Here is a 19,063-nt window from a genome sequence, read left to right as displayed (position 1 = left end):
CTGAGCTATGAAACCAACCTGTGAGTCAGGAATGGGCTTTAGAGGCCATAGTAAGGGACCATGTACATGCATGCCTGCATATACAGTATGTTTAAGTGCACAAATTCATTGACATAGACACACAGACTAACTCACTCTTGTAAATATGTATGTTTTTGTATATACCATCACGTGGCCTTGTTTGCAATGAATGTAGTTTTTAAATAAAGGCAATTTTGTTCTTAATTTTGGTACATTAGCACATTTTTATTATTTTGTTTTTCCTTACATTTTCAGTAAAATCTTATCTTTTAATATAAACATGTATTAGGCAAGTTATAAAAATTAGTGAAAAATTAATTTACATTTCATAGACTTCTGTAGACATGCTGATTAGTGCATTAGAGGTACATTTATTTGACAAACGGACTGAAGCTCATGTTACCAGTCTCTAATCTGTATGTTTTATCTTTAGGGTCTGTCACACTAACATGAGCCCTCATACAATGGGTCTCACTCAAGAGGCCCATTATCCTTTGCACATCAGCCATTCAGAGCTTTGAGCTTGGCTCCCTCTTGTGGTCTGTGAATGAATTGTTAGAACATAAGAACACGACTTTCTTTTTTCACTGTGGTAAAGCTATTGCTGTTACACAAGCGAGTGGTCAAATCTGTGTGCTCATGTGTGTCACAAGAATTAATTATTAGTGCTTTATGCCATACAGTAATGTTCATTTCAGTATCTAATTTCTGACAACAAACAGGAATTACAACACGCAAAAAGCAGATCAGACCTGAGATCAGGAATGCGTCAGAGCAAAAAACAGAAGTGTTAAGACACACACAGATTGGCCAATAGTTCCTGATGTGTAATCACGTCAGGAACTGATGGCAGTCCTGATTATCTTTGTGTTTTACCTACGCAAAAGTCTCTTGCAAAATATCTCATGACAGCAGTTTGTGTTCACACTTTCCGAGTCAAAACTCAGCGTTAATTAGACCAGTATTCACTGTAAAACATCATACCGAAGTCTGACAGTATCTTCTAAACTCATAAGACGACTTTGAACTAATTCTTCAACTCAAGTCCAGATAACTCAGATTCTGAAGGGAGGACTTACTTACATTCTTTAAGTTTAACCAGTTTAAAAATATTTACAGTTCATTGTTTATTGTAATGGCACCAGTGGGTTATGGTGAAGCTCAGTGGTTGTCCAAGCTCAGTGCAGGAATCAAGAAGAGTTCTCTCCTGTTAAAATAAATCGGTGCTTCAAAGTCCAAACCTCAGTCTTAGAGACCACAGTAATGTGAGAACATTGCATCAGAGTCAACATACCATCAGATTTTAGTCGTTTCCTTTCCATTGCTGGTGCTCTTGGTGTCAGTCGTCGTGATGCTGACTCTGGTTGTAGGGTCCTCGCTGATGAAGTGGAGCATGTTGCGCAGGGAGCGGTTCATGCTGTCTTTGAACCCTTTGCCCAGACACACATACAGCAATGGGTTGAGGCAGCTGTTGAAATATGCCAGGCAGAGGGCTAAAATGTGAGCCAGGTAAACTTTGGGGCTGTGGGGGGAGTGTCGAGGGGTGATCAATATGAGAAAGTCCACTATGTGCAGAGGGAGCCAGCACAGGAAGAAACTCAGCACCACAGCAAGGATGACTCTCAGCGTTCGCTTGGAACGGGTCCGACCACGTGACAGTCCACTCTCTGCTTTCCGGTACACCACCAAGTGACAGATTACAATAACCAGGAAAGGGAGGACGAATCCCAGAAGGAAGCGGAAGGAGGTGAGCATCCAGGCACTGAATACAGTGTTCACTGTCAGGCACTCTCGCTTCTCTTCACCTGCTTCAATCTCCATAGTGTAGATAAACTGAGGGATACTGCCTATCACGGCCAGGCACCAAACAACAACACACCCACAGGCTGCCTGTTTTGGGCGTCTGTTGTTTTGGCACCAGACGGGTCTGCTGACCAGCATCCAGCGATCCACGCTGATCAAAACCAGCTGCAGGACACTGCAGTACATCACCAGGTAAAACAAGCCTTTGACCAGCGTGCAGGCCAGCGGGCCAAAGTGCCAGTGGTCGTCATGGGCCAAAGGGACCATGAGCAGAGGGATGGAGAGGCAGCACAGAAGATCAGCCAGGGCGAGGTTGAGGAACCAGACCGAAGTGACAGAGCTGGGCATACAGAATCCTGTCACCCAAATGACCAGAGCATTTCCAGGGACACCCAGCAGAACCACAAGACCATACAATACCAGAGCCACTATCTGGATGGGCTGAATCTCAGGGGTCAAAGTGTCAAAAATATCAGGCAGGACATAGTCAGACAGATCAGTAAAGTTAGAACTGTAGAAATCCTCAGGATACTCCATGGTTGGTTTAAGCTGTAGATGGGAAAGCTGTCAAAAATAATGCATCATAACATTTAGCATCATGTTTAAATTAAGGTTCTAACTAGGTGGACATCTTTCTAGATTAATCTAAAGTGAGACAAATGTGATCAAAGTTAAATTATCTTATAAAAAATATGGAAAATCTGGTTCTAAATCTTAAAATTTGACTTTGGTAATATTTCAACTTACTGTTTTGGTGGCCTGTTGATGTTGTGCCCACACTGCTTGCAGGAAGGTCTGTGGCTGTTCTGCTTTAAAGTGTGTTTAATACCCTCCTATCCGTCAAGCTCACACCCAAAACTTTCACAAGAGTCTATGCAACAAGCTGTCCGCACACATTGGGGTTTAGACGTGTAGTTTTTCTTGGAGAAAAAAATAATTTTGAAAAATGTAATATATTTAATACATAGAGTAAAAGTCACTATAAACAGTATTGCTGAAAATTTATATAGCTCCTCTGCCAATTTTAGCACATATTTAAAATCCTATGAACATTTTTTGTTTTTTTTATACAATCTTATTATATCATTGTATTGCTGATAAATAATTTTGTTGTCTCACAGTGGGCTAACACAGTTTTTAATGCAATTTGTCAACTTTCACCAAAAAGGTTTTAGTGGTGTAACACACCCTGATGCCGAAAGGCAACATTCATACAAGAGACCTGTGTTTATTTCAAAAGGATTGTAAATGTGAAATAAACACAGATGAAATGAAGAATCAGACAATTAACCTTCATAAACAATTTGTTTTTGCTTTAAGCATAATATGCTAAAGTGTAAAAGGGCATTTCATGTTTGTTTATGTATTTTTATGTTATTTATTTTATTGATTAGAGACTTTTGATATGTACTCACTTTATTTGTGAATATTTTTGGTTTGTTGGTCTGAAAGACGAACTGAGACCAACACGTTGTAAACAGAGACCAACATTTCAGCTTAATTTACATTTCCTTGGTATTCTAGTTATTTATCTATAAAGTTCATCTGTTTTTGAACTTCTGCTGCTGTGACAGTGCAAATTACTTAAGAATACCAAAGGTACATGAAAGTCTGAAATAAAGTGTCTTGTAAAAAGTTATATGAAATGAAAGCAAAAAACATTTGTAGATGGTTTTAAATATGTTTTACACTGTTTGCATAGAGTATTTTTGCAGTTTAGATCCAAGAACAAGTATCATATTAGAGATGGATATGGATTTATTGGGTACTATTTCCCAAATGTCAAAAAAGAGAGATAACCGTACAGCATCCGAAAATCACTTCCTGTATTAGTGGGACAAAATACTTTATTGTCAAATTCATAATAATCATTTTACAGTAACACAACAACTTTTCCATATATACAAGTCATTCACAAATCAGCCTACACACAAATTAGAGTATTATTGCACAACTACAGTTCTCAGTAGCATCTACGACAGCTATAATGAAAAGCAACTAGAGCTGCCTCCTTTTTGGTTAAATGTGCCTTACAAACAGATGCCCAGTCCAAGGTTATAAAAATAATTGGTCATGGAACAGTTTGGGAAAATGCTGATTTCAAAGATTACAACATTAGTCAGTATGAGTCATTCACATAATGCACGATGAGACATCTGATTCATGGAATGGCTGTCTCATTGAGAGATTTTGATTAAATAATACCATGAACAGAATTCAGTGAAATCTTACAATGCTCAACAAATTCAAAGAAGACCAAAAACCAGAGAACAGCCAACACATTTTACAGCGCTTTAATAAATACTGCACAAAATGAGGGTATCACTAGGTAAATGTCCTCAGAAGCCACCGGTGGGGTTAAATGGTTATCTATGACAAAAATGTTTGATAAGGTACAGGCTGTTAACTGTATCAGAGACAGAGATGAAGTATCGATAATGAACAAAACACTAAAGTAAGTTTGTTACCATGCCAGGATGTCCTCTTATCCCCCTAAGACATCAGTGAGTCTTAAAAATGAGGAAATAACAAAGGAATTGAAACACAAAGTCATCACGTCAGCAAAATTTTCCCTAAAAGTTTAAAAATAAACAATAAATTCACCATGTTGCCCAACTCTCTGTCACCAGCGTCAGCAATCTGAGCTTAGCGTGCCCGAAACTGTCCATGTTCATGTTCCCCTGTGCAGACACGTGTGTGGATTGCTCCTCTGTGTACGCATTGATATACATGATCAAAAAAAATTGCAGTTGCCATGTAGCTGTGCATCAGTGTTTGACATCTAAAACCTACTTGCATCAACATTGGTTTTCAGTTCACACTTTGCATCATCTGTGTCTGTAAAGTCCTGGTTGCTATGTTTGTTCATAGTTGTTGATATACTTGCGTTCAGGATGTGTCCTCACTGGGTCATCAGAGGTGCAGGGTTCTTTGGGGTTAGGTCAGTTGAGGGCTGGAGCACTGCTCGGTGGAAGTGTGGGGGTGTCATCTCTAAATGAATCCGACTGAAGGTCTGCAGAGAAAAAAGTTCACTCTCTTTGGGTTGCGTTTTTCATTTAACATTTAACATCAAACTTTTGCACTTTTACTGTGCATTGCGCAACACAACGTAGAGTCACTCCAATCAGCTTTTTGAACTGTCAGCATGGAGAATTAAAAATGGTACTTCCTGAAACACGTCATCTGGAACAGGGAGTTAGAATAGAATCAGCATGGTCTTTTTTTGTAAATGCAATATGTGTGTTTTTTTCAAAATACAGCATCAGCGAAGATATGCTTAGAGAATAACAGATTTAGATTTGCCAACTTTATCGGTTTTCCCTGTTCATCAAATATTAAATTTATCTTTTTTTTTTAACAAAATCTAGATGTGCATGTTGATTTGGCAAACTTTACTAGCACGTTGTAAACAGTTTTCTAGGCCCTCCAGCTTTGAAATACTTCACAGAAATTCTGACAGTGTGATTTTTGACTTGTCACTTGGTTTGTGGTGGACATGCAATAAGTTTCTCATTCGTGTGCAGTTTGAACAGTAGGTCACACGCACATTCCCACAGCAAAATTAGAGAACTGTGGACTAAAACTGTCGACATAGCAGTTTGGCTTCTCTATGGAAAAGGGGTTTGAAAAACTAAGCTAATTTGGGGTCTTCTGTATTCATGATCTCTTCTAGAAGCATGTGCCTTTGCAAGTTAGCATGTTTTACCAAACTAAGCACATGCAAGCAGAGCATTAGGACACACAGGCTTTTTCATCTTAAGAGTGTAAAGTGGAGAGTATGATAGCATGTTCAGCTCACCAATGAGCGTCAAGCCTTGGTGCTGGTTCAGTATAACTGACGTCTCCTCTTCCTCCTCCTCTTCTCCCCAGTCTGCGATGTTAGCTGGGGGGATGCACTGCTCCAAGAACAGGTCTTCCTCATCCTCCTCCATGTCCATGTTCTCCGGAGGCCAGCGCAGCTCTCCGCTCTCCACCTCACTCACCTCCGTGGGTTCCACCACGATGGAGGGTAGACGCTCCTTCTCATGGTCTTGGTCCAGGCTGTTCAAGGAGGTCTCTGGACCCAGGACAACCTCAACAGGATCAGGGAAGATCTGTAGGAAAAAGGGGAACAGCTGCATGAGAACTGGGCGGAGAATTAACACTAAGATACTTCAGTGTTAGAAGAATCTGTTTTGTGAAATCAGGTATGTAGTCCACTTTTGACCACTCTCATAATGGCTAGTTATTATTATTCTCACACACACAATCAGACACACACTTATGCAACATCTTGACCTTGTATTTTGTGTACACATTGTGTCTTGTGGTTTTTAATCCTTGTTTTTATCATCATTTGTGTCCTTTCTGTGAAGCATTTTGTGACAAAGCTGGGGGGGTTTTTTATGTTGTCTTGGTGTAATGAATTCAACTGGATGAATAATTATTTGATCAACTCTGGTCACAGTATGACAATGGAACATACCTGGAATGGCAGTCTTTGGTCCTTCCTTTGCATGTCTTCACAGTTTAGATCTTGACCAATCATCTCCTCCATCCCTCTGCAGAAACACAGCCATATTAAGACTAGAACACAAGCTAGATATACACTATAAAAGAGCAAGTGCTGCTCTCAGCATGGAACCCTCAGTAGCATCCTCTTCCCTCTTACGGTTTGCATGGTTTTGAATGTCAGATGAATTATGTTTGCCACCTGCCATTATTGACATCTGACTAGGTGCTTGTGTGGGTCCACATGATAAAAAGAAGATTCGGCCTTTTAAATGCTTACGTGGCCTCCTTGTAACTCCCACTCGTACATGTCTATCTGACTTGTCCACAAGTCTCCAGCAGCACTGAAGTCCACAGTCTGACATTCAGTTGCACTAAATGAAATCACCTCATCCGGTTTTCTATCAAATGCCCCCCTCATGCCCCCAGTGCCATAGCTGAATTATAGCTTCATCACAGTATCCAAAGTCCCTGGCTTTTGATTGGTCAGGGATTTTCTGTCCTATATCTCATTGGCCAAAGCTGGTCTTACTGTGTGAATTATGTCACTCCTGACACACACACTGAAACACACTCATACTCCAGATTAGAGCACAACTCAAACAAGGTTTGATACCAAAATGGATTATGTCCTTTGACGCTCATATTTTATTTCCTAACTGCGAGCCTGACTGAATAAATGTGCTGCTGCTTTGGCACTGTCAGCACTTGCAAATGACTGTGAGCATTAGTAGCCAAAGCCTCAGATATCTGTGTCATCTCCCAGGTACTATTTGCAGACCAAGATGTCACCTTCACAAACCCAAAGTCACCTCAGGATCATGGCCTGCAGTATCCAAGTTGTCACTTTTTTCAGATACATGCATGAGCCTGTGCCCATATCCAGCTTCAGTCTGTTTATGATCTCCAGAAGAGCCGACAGGGGGATTAAGAAGAACTGAGGATCTGTCCGAATCCTCTTTTCATCCCTCTCTCCTGCTCCCTCTCTCTTTTTCCCGCTGTGTCTCAGAGTCTGTTCTGCCTCCATAAGTACCAATCATGGTTTGTTTTCATCCAGAGGCCTGGTGTAATGACACAATCTGTTAAATCTTGCTTACTCTTTAATGAAATTTCAGTGTAAAGACAGATTTAATCTCTAGTTTTTCTGTTTCTGACCTTGTATCGGGTACTTTTTGGTATTGGCCAACAGCAGCATGTTACACAAAGAACTAAAATGATTAATCAAACTATTTTGAAAGTTCTTGTGAATTCTTCCTGGAAATGTAGTTTTGAGATATTTTGGTTGTGAACAAGAGGAGAGGGAAGGGTGTGGGAAAGGAAGTAAAATCAGCAGATTTATTATGATAACACGCATGCTACCTTGGATGCAAAAATAATGAAAAACTTACTGCACTTTATGTTTAGTGCTAATTTGCAGATGTTATCATACGTGGTGAACTTTACACTTGCTGAACTTCAGCATGTTGGCAGTATCAGTTTCACATTAGCATTATGATGTTATCATTTGACTCAAAACATTGCAGTGCCTTATCAAACCTCACAGAGTTGCTAGGCGGTACTCTCTTCTTCTAAGATATACAGTACTTGAATCCTTTGATAGTTTATTCTTACTAATGCACACTTGACTCTGCCGTAACACAGGCCATCTTTTCAAGTTGATGCAAGCATCAGCTCTGAGACAGCCAGTTTGAGACGCATTCAATAGGCTTAAGATCAAATACTAAGAATGTAATATGCTAAAGGTCTGAAGGGAAGCATGTTTTAACCATCACATGTTCAGATCACTAGCTGCAAACATAGTCTAAAAGTGTCTAAAACTGGTTTCAAAATACACACTGAGTTACTGGTGCATTTCCTATTAGACATAGGTAGAACTTCTGGTTACAACAATTGTGAATGTCAATAACGGTATCAGATTTCATCTGACATGTTTCATCAGTCTCTTTCTTTGAGACTGCCTCAGTTTGATAGATTTCAACCTGCGTGTCCAATCAACATGCTCATGTTTATTGTATAATGTGACAAATGAAGAAACACTAAGCCAGTGTGCACAACCATCAAAACAAGGACACCCTGTTCTCATCTAAATAGGATCAGCTTTGGGAGGATGCGATCATTTTTGACCCACTTGCGAATGTGAGCGGCCCTACAACTCAATTTCTGATATTGTGCTGGTGACAACTGTAGCACACTAAGCTGTTTGAGTGTCACCTGGGATGGAAACTTTCAGCAGCTATTATGATGAAGAAGCTTAACCTCCGTGTAATCCCACTCATATAAATTCCCTCTAAACACCTGCACACTTCGGCTCAGTCAACAATCAGTCTTTCCTTGTGCAGTGTATTCTCTTTTGCATGACAAAAAAAAATAAAAAATCTCACTTAAGAATTAAATACAGGCCACAAATAAAACAACAACTGCCTCATTAAAACTGGTTTTAAGGCTAGTTTGTACTGTTCTGTGAAACTGATCATTCCATCTGCCTGGGACAACAAAACACACTTTATCACTATCTGTAGAAAAAAATAAGATATGATATGATATTTCTGTAATGACCATGAGCCAAATGATCAGTGAACTATATATATATATTTTTTTTCATTTAGTGGTCTTTTTGAGTCTAATTGAGGCCTGAGTTCACACTTTTGACACTATATCAATAAATTGACTTTACTGGACTAAACAGCTGAGATTAGTGTCATCAGGAAGAGGAAATTGTGATAGGTCACCACAATGAGAGATCTGAAATTTGGGACCATTTACTAAATAGAAAAGAAGAAGACATGTTGCTTTAAAAGTGTCCTTGCAACATGTTCAAATGTGATGCATGCAACTGCGATGAAGACATTCTGAGGTCATGTTCAGTTGGCCATGAGGTTTTCCTGTTTTATTACAGCTGTTTTACACTTGTGTGGTATGACCAGAGCCGGGCTGTTTTTAATTCAGTCATATCACCAGGGCAACCTGCTGTGACCTCTCAAGCCCTTCAGAAACTTCAAACCACCAAGCAAACCCTTAAACACGGAGCCTGAGCAGTTTTGTTTTAATTTTGTAATCTCTTTTCTCCTACTTTTTGTTGTTTTTTTCTTTCTTTCTTTTTTCCTCACCCTCTCTTCCTCCAACTCTTACCCACATTCTCATGCAAAACAATGGCTGCTCACAGCCTTTCACACACAATTACACTCAATCCAGGGTTTAACCAAGGACCTTCTGTTAATGTAGTAAAGTTTACTCTCTTTCCTTTGTCTTGTCTTGACCTCCATGTTTCATTTCCCACTTGTACTTGTCCCACTTGCCATCCTGTTGTCTTGCACCTTAAACCATAAACCTTACTCAGACAAAATTCAGATACTTGCATATACACTCAGACCACAGAGAGCTGGTTTCTGTAAATCATCAAACCTCCTACATCTGTCTGTTCTGAACTGTTTCTTAGTGCCTCTTGTTTTACTCTTCTTAACATAAATTGCTAAAATGGAGATTTGAATGTCTCAGTCACTGTTAACTACACCAGGTCTTATGTTCATGACTCTTCTACGCACACACACACACACACACACACACACAGAGAGAAAGAGAGAGAGAGAGAGAGAGAGAGAGAGAGAGAGAGAGAATATTCACACCTTTACCATCTTCTGTTATCAAGTGTGAACTGTGTGTGGGTCTAAAATACACTTGGGGAAATCTCGAAAATCTAGATAGTGCGAATGATATTTGTATCTAAAATACACACACAAACTTCAACTAGCCTCTTACCCCTCAGTTGCAGTCAGGTAGACATCTTCTCCATCTTGGCACAGCTCCACAGTGGTGAAGCCTGGCTCCTCCACAGTGGGTACAGGAGTCACGAGTTGGGATGCAGGAGGAGGTGAGCAGCTCCCACAGCATTCCCCCTCTGCAGAGCCCTCAGCGAGGCTTTTGGCCTCCAGGGCGAAGCTTGGATGGGGGGGGTTCCTAGTCCCTTAGCAGAGGATCAGGAGGTGGAGGTGTTCTTGGCTTCCTTTGTCAGTCAGGGTGGCACCTGTCTCACTTATTGGGATCAGTGCTGAGTCTGCCTGCTAGCCCAGAGCCTACATGGACTCCCTAGTCTCCCGTATCCAACTTCCTTCCTCATGCCTCTCTCAATATCCCTGCCTGTCCCACCCCACCCACTGCCAGGCTTTGGAGAGGAGCGGGATTAACGTCTCTTTCGATTACAGAGGCTGGATGGGTGACGTCAGTCGGGCTTGACAGTTCCCTCTGATGAGTTGGCACACTGGGTCGCTGGTGCATCTGTAAGGAAGCACATAAAGGGCACACAGATGGCACATGGCCCCACTGTTGATGGAGGTTAAATTGACACAAGAGGAGCATATCTGCTCACAAAATACTCAAGGAGAATTTTTGCACAACTTAATATCTGCTTCTTTCTTTCCTCCCCATCTTGTGTGTTTGTGCACCCCCCACCCACCCCTCTCTCTCTCTCTCTCTCTCTCTCTCTCTCTCTCTCTCTCTCTCTCTCTCTCTCTCTCTCTCTCTCTCTCTCTCTTTTTCCAACTGTGTATGCTGTTGCTCCATGAGTGGATTTAGATTTGGACGATTCATGGAATTAGCCTAGGGATCAAGGGCTCAGGGGTGGGGAGGGGATGGATATATATATAACAGGCACCAACTATTGCTAAACAGACAGAGCGCTGTTAAAAGCAGTGTGTAATCCCCTCTGTAGACTAAGTCAGTGGGCTCTATATGGAACAAGGTAGTGAAGGAGCCATTGCAACATGAAGGGTGTCCTACGACTCTATTGAATAAAAAATTCGGAGAGATTGTTACAGCTGAAAACATACTTCTGCAATCAATCTGTTCTGCAGAATCAGGACATTGCTTCCTCTTAACCCTCAGTGCTTACATAAATGTGTGGTCATTGCTTTCACCCAGATTTAAGTTGGCTGCTTTTACCATCATCTACACTCAGTGCAAAGTTAGTGATCAGACAACTTTGACTTTTTAAAAAGAACCAGCAATACCTGTTTTTCAAGACCTACTTATCTGCTGAGAATGTGTTTTAGCTAAAATGAGGCCAGGACAATGCCCCAAAGGTCAGAGACAGAGGCACAAAAAGTGAAGGCCAGTTTGTGAGGATGTTATTGTGTTAATTTCTCAATTCTGCTCTTAATCCCCCCTCTGGCTCAGGCTCAGACTCTAATTCTGTCTTATCCTGCCACTTGTTGTAACACTATTACAGAAGAGTAATGTGAATTTAAAGAAATGTGATTAAAAATTTGAAACGGTATTGAAAAATAGACAGGATTGCCCTATAAAAGAGAAATGTTAAAATCAAAGTTCAAAATTTTGAAAATAGTGATTATATTCATGGTCAAAATTGTGTTAACTTCCATATTAAATAACTGATGTAAATCTTGGTCAGTATCAGCTGACGTATGTATGTGATCATATACTTTACCAAACAACAAACAAAATACCAGGATCATGCAAAATTCAGCTCTGTGAAATTCAATGTTCTGAATTTTAAACTCCATCTGTGCAAATAAGTAGTCTGTTATTAGAGATAAGCACTTTGTTAATTACTGAGTAGACAAGAATCTGAAGAATCTTCACAAACAATGAGGCTTGTGAACAGACAGCTGTTTTTTTTCCTGCCATTACTTATTTACTCAGCCGCTTGAGTCCAAAACAATCAGAAATACCGAATACAAAAGAAAACTGGACCATTAATCACTTGACAGTACTGATTTTGTATTCTATTACCATTTTCCCTGCACAGCCACTTTTAACTGCATGGGAGACCTTGACAGTCACTTTGTGGTATGAAATGTTGTGACACCCCACCCACCCTTCATCAGTGCCAGTGTGACTACATTTTATTGTGTTGTTAGTCTCCGATTACACTAAGTTTCCTAAAGAGCACTGAGGAAAACTCTTTGGAAGGCTCTAAAAATTTTCATTTTCATGGCTTCTTTTTATAATTGCAATATTTGCATTTTAGGCCACACTGAAACCAGACACCATAGTAGGCAGGCCTCTGCCCCAGCGTCTCTAGTGCATGTGTATGCTTTGTGTGGGTGTTTCGTTCACTTGAGTAATTTCCCCGTTGAGGAATAGTAAAGGAATAAAAAAAAAGAAAAACCCCTCACTTGTGTCGATCTGTACATGAGTAAAAATAATAAAAAATCTCCCCCAAGGCAGAAACATGTCTAGATCTGTTGTATATGTATGAGAATTTGCAAGTACACCTTATGCAAAGAATCTAGAAGTGCTTTTTAGACTTCGACCTGTGTTGCAGTCAATATGTTTGATTACATAACTTCTTATTTAATTTTGATAGAGAGAGTGACATTTTCTTTGAATAGTTAATGCTGCATAGTCTGGAACTATCAACTATTTTTTTAAACGTTGCATAAACATGATCATGTAGAAAACAACTTGTATTGCTTAAAGTGTTTGTATTTCTTTTAAATTATAATTATCACTTTTATTAGTATAGAAACAGATAGTAAACAAGTGCAGAGAGATAAGGATGTGACATGTAACATTTTTTATATATAATTTACTATCTTTTTTCCCCCATTTCACAATGTTTTTAACAGAATCATGTCACACCACTGTCAATCTTCAGTCATGGCATATGACAACTGTTCTACACCCAGTGAAAAGTAGAAAGTATGTGTGGCTGCTGAAGAGTCACTTTATCCTCCTTCAGTCACTGGGTGTTGCTCCTGTATGTATAAGAAATGTACAAAGGTTGATACCTGTAAACAGAATATTTTCTTTTTGCCTAGCTGTCCTGCTATTTTTGCATGGATTAGTCTGTATTATTATACTGTGTATGTTTTCAGTATGTCTTTCCAAAAGTTTCCAAAAGAATTTAAAGAACAAGTTAGCCAGGAATCTAAAGGCTTTAGGGGGAAAGGTTTCCGGTTGATTGCAGACAAACAGCTGTACTCTGTGTCTGTGCTCGTCTTTCTGGATTTTTACACAACAGGTAAACAGCTCTTTACTCCCGAGGTAAATCTGTTTTATTCTGAAATTAGCAAAAGAAAAAAAAAACCTTTGAAATAACTTATAGTTAAGTTATAGTTATATAGCCTTATAGTGTTAGTATGTGCTTGTTTTGCATTGATTAGAAATATTCAGTGGAATTAAGATAGAGAGAAGAAAACTACCATTGAAAATTAAAAAAAAAAACCACGGCTGTGTAAAAGTACTTAATACTTTACTGCTGTTTTTACCTACAGAGGTGCACATCATCTGAAGTCTTAGTCATGGCTGATGTTCCTGGTCGCGGAGACAGCGTTTCTCCTTCAGGTAAAGAAAAACAGCGATTTAAAAATCACTATATTTCTCTGTAACGAATTTGCAAAGAGTTGGACAAACTGTCTCTCATGAAAATACCCTGAACCTGCTGGGTGTTGCGACAAGCAGAAAACCTTGGTGCGCATTACTTCATTTATTGGTTGCTATGTGGAAAGTATTGCATTACACATCCCGTTATCATATTAAAATCTAAATTGGAGATTAGAGATTTTTGCGCACGTTTTGGTATTGATTGCTAAATGAACTAGAATCAGTTTATATTTATATTCATTTGAGATATTGGGCGGGTTTTGCAGTTTCCTCAGTCAAGGGGAGAGTCCAGATGCAAAGAACATTTTGTTCATGGTGGAGAAGGCCGTACATTAAAAAAAAAAAGAAAGAAAGAAAAGAAACAGAAAGTGTAACATAATGTTCAGCCCCTCTCCCCACCACATTTATTTTCACTTGTCACGAACTGATTTGTTTTTTGGATTATGAAACATTTTGTGAAACATTTTCTCTGTTGATGGATTGTACCAAGAGTTCAAATGCTTGCTGTGACACACCCAGAGCAGTTTTGCAACATAGTTCTGATTATCGTGACTTCAACCTCTCTAGGCACCGTAGCCTTCACAGCCAAGCTGAACATCAGTGACAGCTACCCCTGTCACTCTGGGGTCCTCAAGTTTGCCACTGTGCTGCTCAACGAGGGAGGAGGCTACAGTCCTAGCACGGGCATCTTCACCTGCACCGAGGATGGCTTCTATCACTTCACTGTGAATGCATCAGTCTATGGGCGTGGGCAGTGTGGTCTGTTCAAGAACGGAGAGAAAGTAGTGTCTCTGTATCACACATCCCTCCCTGATAAATGCAGCCAAGTGGCCAGTGTCAGCTGTGTGGTCAAACTGCGGAAGGGAGACGAGGTCTGGGTGAATCTCTGGGGGCCTGGCAGGAACGACATCTTTGCAACTGAGGATAATGACACTGTCTTTTCTGGGTTTCGTTTGGGTTAATAACATCAGTGTCAAAATGTCAGTCGGGTTTGTTGGTGTTTTCCTGGTGAATATAGGAAAACAGTGTTTTATAACAAAACAAAACCAAACGCATGTGCCTTTGCATCAATAAATGTAATTGTTTTAATGAAACAAACTGAACTGTGTCAATCAATTGCTACATGCCAATATTAATACAATAAAATACATTATGGCGTTTATAAAATTGGAAATGTTTTTCTGTCTTCCAACACGTAGGAGGCGCTGTGTCTGAAATCGTCACATACTCAGTAGTATACGCATGCGCAGAAAGTGTGTTTTCAAACCGGTAGACGCGATAGCGGCTTAGCATCACGTTTGTTGTATTTGTCAAGTTTATCTTCCCTCAGTAGTTTCTCCAATGGATTTAGACAGTGGAACATACGAGCCAGGATTTGTCGGGATTCGGTTTTGTCAAGAATGGTGAGTCTGTGGCCTAACAGAGGTTAGATAAGTTAACCTCTCCGGCTAGCTACACGTTTGTTAACCTGACGCTGTGTGAACAAATGGCTAAGCTTCGTTTCATTTGATAAAAGAACTGAAAACCTCAGGAACCCACTAAACACACCGACTCTGTTTTCCAGTAACAACATGTTATACCCTAAAGAAGACAAGGAGAACCGTGTCCTGCTTTATGCGGTAAGTGTCTTGTTGAAAGTTACGAGCTCACCCCAGACTACGACTACTGCCGTAGCTTTATAGTTACCTCAGTCAGTCTCCATATGTACATCCCCTCAGTAACCTCAGGACCTTTAGTTTACCTGGGGAGTAACCAAAACTGAGAGTTGAAGTCTCAAGGCCTGTACAGTGAAGCAAGTTCAACATACCCAGGATATCTTTTCGTTATCTGCCGTTCTGGATCACATGCATTATGAAGCTGGTTATCAACTGGCCCAGTTAACCCTGGGTCTGTATACCTGGCCACGAGCATGTTCATGTGAAAGAGGGTGAGTATTAATTACAAGCAACATCATCAGAACCATGAATAAAGTACTTAATATGATAAGAGGTGCAGCTGAATTCAGTTATAGCGACATGCAAAGGCGATAAGGTGAAATCATTCTGCTTAGCCTGACTGATAAAGTCAGGCTAAACCTGAAGTTGCCTCGTTAAACCCAAATCCTGCTTCCTTAGTACAGGCCTCTGAAGTGGAGTTAAAATCACGCATCAGGTTGAGTCAATCAAAGCAGATCCTGTTGCAGTTTATGGTCATTGCAATGTGTCTGAGTGTTAACAAAATAGGAGTCAGTCCAAACTTGCACGTGGTCACATTGATATAACATGGGACTGTACAGGGACAAGCCTCTGGGGTGTATTTCAGTAGGAGGGTTTTGTGCAAACTATCCGTTTGTTAAGCCTGTAAGGAGGGAAACTCTGAGTTTCCTGTTACACAAACAGAGATCACTTGAGTATGTTACTGTGATAGTTCATTCTGTGAAGCTAACCTGCTGCTAACGGCACTGTGTCCCCACCAAGTTACAGCTGAATAAATATATTTAAAAATGTAATGTAACATACAGTAGGATTCCTGCCTTATCATGTATTACTGAAACTCAGGTCTTGACAGAGTGGACTATGCTGAATTAAATGCAATTGTGTTCACTTAACTGACTACAGCTCAGGCTCTGTCACTGCTGTTGCTGTATTTTCTATTCATAAATGTCCACACACATTAATATACTGGCTCTAGTTGAAAATTATCATTATTTTTTTCATTCACGTCACACTTTCCTAACACAGAGTGAACACACTCACAGTTGACTGAACTAAATTTCTTTGGCTGTTATGGTACAGAAAACTCTTCAGGTCCTGGTCTCAGAGTTGGTCCACTCAGAGTTAAGGGTTAAGTTCAGAGTTTGTCAAACTTTCTTTCTGGAAGAGGCCCCTGTCCTGTGACTGTTTGTTTTTTGTTTACTCTTTTAGATTTTTCCACTGTACGCATTTAATAATTTTGCTAAGTGCTCTGGTTGTTTGTTGTCGTTGTTGTTTTAATCGAAATTATCTCAACCCATAGTGCAGGAATTGTGACTACCAACAGGAGGCAGACAACAGCTGCATCTACGTCAACAAGATCACCCACGAAGTTGAGTAAGTAACAGAAACCATAGGATGGTGATTTGCTTATAATTGATTAATATGTCAGTCTGTTGTTTTCACTGCTGTTTCGTCTCTGCTTTAATATCTTACCTGCTTGTTCTGCAACCACTAATCCTCTTTAAAGAGATCGAAATAGTTTGTCATGGACACGTGACTAAGTTAAATGCATTTTCCGGAGATCCAGTAATATTTACTTGTGTGCATTTGTCCTGAGCTTTGATGGGAAAATCAGTAAAAGTTTATTCCTTGGTGTTTTCGACTGTACACATACAAATCACAGAGATTACTGGTGGAAAAAATGTGGCATCACTGCATATTCAGTGTGTTTAATTATATTCATTTGAGGACTATTTTTTGTTAAGTCCTCAAGCATCGTGTTTTGTTTTTTTTCCAGTGAGTTGACACAGATCATCGCTGATGTATCGCAGGATCCAACCCTACCAAGGACAGAGGACCACCCCTGTCCCAAGTAAGTTTTACTATAATCAGCTGACTGCACTCACTCAGTAAGTTAAGTTGTTAGTTTGGTGCCACGTTCAGTATAGCTGGATATGTAAAAGCACTCAGTACTGAAAAACAACTCTAGCAGATTCAACAGCTTCATCATGTGATTTTGACCTCCAGAGGGCAGCAAGTTGAACCTTTAACAAAGCCACAGAAACAAGTTTGATTAAGCATTACCAACTTATCAGGTTCTTTTCTCTCATATGCTTGTAATTACACTTGGCTAAAGCTGTGATCTTATTTGAGTCTTCCCTGTCACTGCCTGAATAGTGTAAGTCAAAAATATTTTAGCCATTTTTTGGGCCTGCCTCGTTTACCCTTGCTCCATTTTGGACTGGGCAAGTAGAGTGCAGTCATTTTGTGTAAACTGAAACTAGTTATGCTTAGATACTAGTATGGGGAAGGGTGATTTGGAGTGGTTATCTATATGAGGAAGAAAACCTGAAATTAGCTGAAAGCTGCATTAACCAGCTGAATGAAAGGGTTAATTCTTTGTGATCTGGACTGTTTTAACAGCCTCTTCATATCACAAAAAGGGATTTGATTCAGTATTGATACCAAAAGTATTGTCTGACATAACATTACATCTTGCCCTAGATAAGTGATTATGTTTAATGGATAACAGAACATCACACTCGAATGTTTCTGAGTCAGACAACATGCAATGATAAATAATTTGGGGAAGCACAAACTAAACATAGACTTACTGAGTTTAAATAACAGTCTCTACCTACTATCATCATTATATCATCTTCACATATGTCAGTTGTTTTTCTTTTTATTTAATTAATTGTAGATCGTGTCTGAAGATGTTGTTTAGTGCTGTGGTCACATCTAAATAAACCCAAAATAATCCAGTCAGTATCTTTCACTGCAACTCACTGTCAAATATATACGCTCATACATGTAGGAGCAGTTGGAGAAGTTGTGAGAAACACACTGTGTTACTTACTTATTAATGACTTGTTGTATACATTTGAAGACTTCACTGTTTTTCCCGGACTGTAACACATTGTGAAATCAGACCTTGTGACATTGAGCTGTTGTGTTTAAAATATTTTCTAACATTGTGCATGCACCATGTCTTTTCCCAGATGCGGTCACAAGGAGGCAGTGTTCTTCCAGTCTCACAGTATGAAGGCTGAGGTAATGATCACATGTAATTAAATACAGTGTGCCTCTGACCTTTATATAGTTTTTATATGAATAAGTTTACCAGCTTTCTGTGGTCAGCAGCATGCCACTTTTCACCCATTAATGAAACATTAATAGTAGTGTGCAATAATGTACCCAACTTATCCCATCATCCTACCAAAAACGATCAGAAACTCAGTACCTTGTCCTGTGAGCCACATGTCATTTGTTTGGATTTCAACAACTGTATAGAAGATCTACTATTTAACGCAAACGCTCTGTTTCTCCTGACAGGATGCTATGAGACTGTACTACGTCTGCACGGCTCCTCACTGTGGACACAGATGGACAGAGTAAAGCTGGTGATGATGAGGAAGTCTGACATTTGCATCTACAGTAATGGTGTTTACACACACACGCTAAAACAAGCCTCTAGCTCCAGCTTCGATACACATTTTTATTCCACCGTACTGGTCAGAATTCTAGGTAAATGTAAATATACTATCAGTAGCAGTTTATTGTCAAACAGCAGTACTGTTTATGTTTGTAGACCTTGAAACCATCTTTGTATGACATGTTTCCCAGACACCATCTTGTGAATATAATGTATGAATAGTTTTTTTTAACAGTTGTCATTCACAGCTATATTTTGTTAGATTAAAAAAAACAGTTGTTTCAAATGTCTCTGAGTA

At 39.8% G+C, this 19,063-nt stretch overlaps 4 protein-coding genes across 9 annotated transcripts; 2 read left to right on the top strand and 2 right to left on the bottom strand.

The window, feature by feature from the left end:
• Positions 1-40: 40 nt before the first annotated feature.
• Positions 41-2,616, bottom strand: LOC121187668 (C5a anaphylatoxin chemotactic receptor 1). 3 transcript variants are annotated; one of them, XM_041047017.1, is made up of 2 exons: positions 2,572-2,611; positions 41-2,373 (listed from the first exon to the last, which is right to left on the bottom strand). In XM_041047017.1, exon 2 carries the CDS (start codon positions 2,359-2,361, stop codon positions 1,318-1,320), a length of 1,044 nt encoding a protein of 347 aa, XP_040902951.1. In that variant the 5' UTR covers positions 2,362-2,373; positions 2,572-2,611; the 3' UTR covers positions 41-1,317. The 3 variants fall into 3 exon arrangements, with proteins under 3 accessions (XP_040902951.1, XP_040902952.1, XP_040902950.1); XM_041047018.1 differs by lacking the exon at positions 2,572-2,611 and having other exon boundaries at positions 41-1,228; positions 1,316-2,387; XM_041047016.1 differs by having other exon boundaries at positions 163-2,388; positions 2,572-2,616.
• A 1,049-nt stretch (positions 2,617-3,665) lies between these two features.
• lbhl (LBH regulator of WNT signaling pathway, like) lies at positions 3,666-13,685 on the bottom strand. 2 transcript variants are annotated; one of them, XM_041047136.1, is made up of 4 exons: positions 13,542-13,685; positions 6,290-6,365; positions 5,624-5,918; positions 3,666-4,837 (listed from the first exon to the last, which is right to left on the bottom strand). In XM_041047136.1, the coding sequence occupies exons 1-4, from the start codon at positions 13,574-13,576 to the stop codon at positions 4,767-4,769; spliced, it is 477 nt and encodes a 158-aa protein (XP_040903070.1). In that variant the 5' UTR covers positions 13,577-13,685; the 3' UTR covers positions 3,666-4,766. The 2 variants fall into 2 exon arrangements, with proteins under 2 accessions (XP_040903070.1, XP_040903071.1); XM_041047137.1 differs by lacking the exon at positions 13,542-13,685 and adding an exon at positions 10,072-10,422.
• On the top strand, positions 5,869-14,807 carry LOC121187741 (complement C1q and tumor necrosis factor-related protein 9-like). Of its 3 annotated transcripts, none has more exons than XM_041047138.1 (3): positions 5,869-6,011; positions 13,548-13,617; positions 14,224-14,807. In XM_041047138.1, exons 2-3 carry the CDS (start codon positions 13,575-13,577, stop codon positions 14,616-14,618), a joined length of 438 nt encoding a protein of 145 aa, XP_040903072.1. In that variant the 5' UTR covers positions 5,869-6,011; positions 13,548-13,574; the 3' UTR covers positions 14,619-14,807. The 3 variants fall into 3 exon arrangements, with proteins under 3 accessions (XP_040903072.1, XP_040903073.1, XP_040903074.1); XM_041047139.1 differs by lacking the exon at positions 5,869-6,011 and adding an exon at positions 12,710-13,294; XM_041047140.1 differs by lacking the exon at positions 5,869-6,011 and adding an exon at positions 13,290-13,317.
• Positions 14,808-14,897: 90 nt separating this feature from the next.
• On the top strand, positions 14,898-19,045 carry polr2i (RNA polymerase II subunit I). The gene is made up of 6 exons (XM_041047141.1): positions 14,898-15,059; positions 15,221-15,275; positions 16,651-16,724; positions 17,128-17,202; positions 18,332-18,383; positions 18,666-19,045. Exons 1-6 carry the CDS (start codon positions 14,998-15,000, stop codon positions 18,726-18,728), a joined length of 381 nt encoding a protein of 126 aa, XP_040903075.1. The 5' UTR covers positions 14,898-14,997; the 3' UTR covers positions 18,729-19,045.
• Positions 19,046-19,063: the final 18 nt, after the last annotated feature.

The sequence above is a fragment of the Toxotes jaculatrix genome, chromosome 9 (assembly GCF_017976425.1).
Source record: "Toxotes jaculatrix isolate fToxJac2 chromosome 9, fToxJac2.pri, whole genome shotgun sequence".
In the NCBI taxonomy this organism is placed as follows: Eukaryota; Metazoa; Chordata; class Actinopteri; family Toxotidae; genus Toxotes; species Toxotes jaculatrix.
This window is presented reverse-complemented; position numbering and strand designations above follow the sequence as displayed.

Coding starts and splice junctions, on each gene's coding strand:
- LOC121187668 (XM_041047016.1), bottom strand. CDS start 2,361: ATGGAGTATCCTGAGGATTTCTACAGTTCTAACTTTACTGATCTGTCT.
- LOC121187741 (XM_041047138.1), top strand. CDS start 13,575: ATGGCTGATGTTCCTGGTCGCGGAGACAGCGTTTCTCCTTCAG. Junction 13,618..14,223: donor AGACAGCGTTTCTCCTTCAG/GTAAAGAAAAAC, acceptor CAACCTCTCTAG/GCACCGTAGCCTTCACAGCC.
- lbhl (XM_041047136.1), bottom strand. CDS start 13,576: ATGACTAAGACTTCAGATGATGTGCACCTCTGTAG. Junction 5,919..6,289: donor ACCAAAGACTGCCATTCCAG/GTATGTTCCATT, acceptor TTTTTCCTACAG/ATCTTCCCTGATCCTGTTGA. Junction 4,838..5,623: donor CCAAGGCTTGACGCTCATTG/GTGAGCTGAACA, acceptor TTTTCTCTGCAG/ACCTTCAGTCGGATTCATTT.
- polr2i (XM_041047141.1), top strand. CDS start 14,998: ATGGATTTAGACAGTGGAACATACGAGCCAGGATTTGTCGGGATTCGG. Junction 15,276..16,650: donor ACCGTGTCCTGCTTTATGCG/GTAAGTGTCTTG, acceptor CTCAACCCATAG/TGCAGGAATTGTGACTACCA. Junction 18,384..18,665: donor CTCACAGTATGAAGGCTGAG/GTAATGATCACA, acceptor TTCTCCTGACAG/GATGCTATGAGACTGTACTA.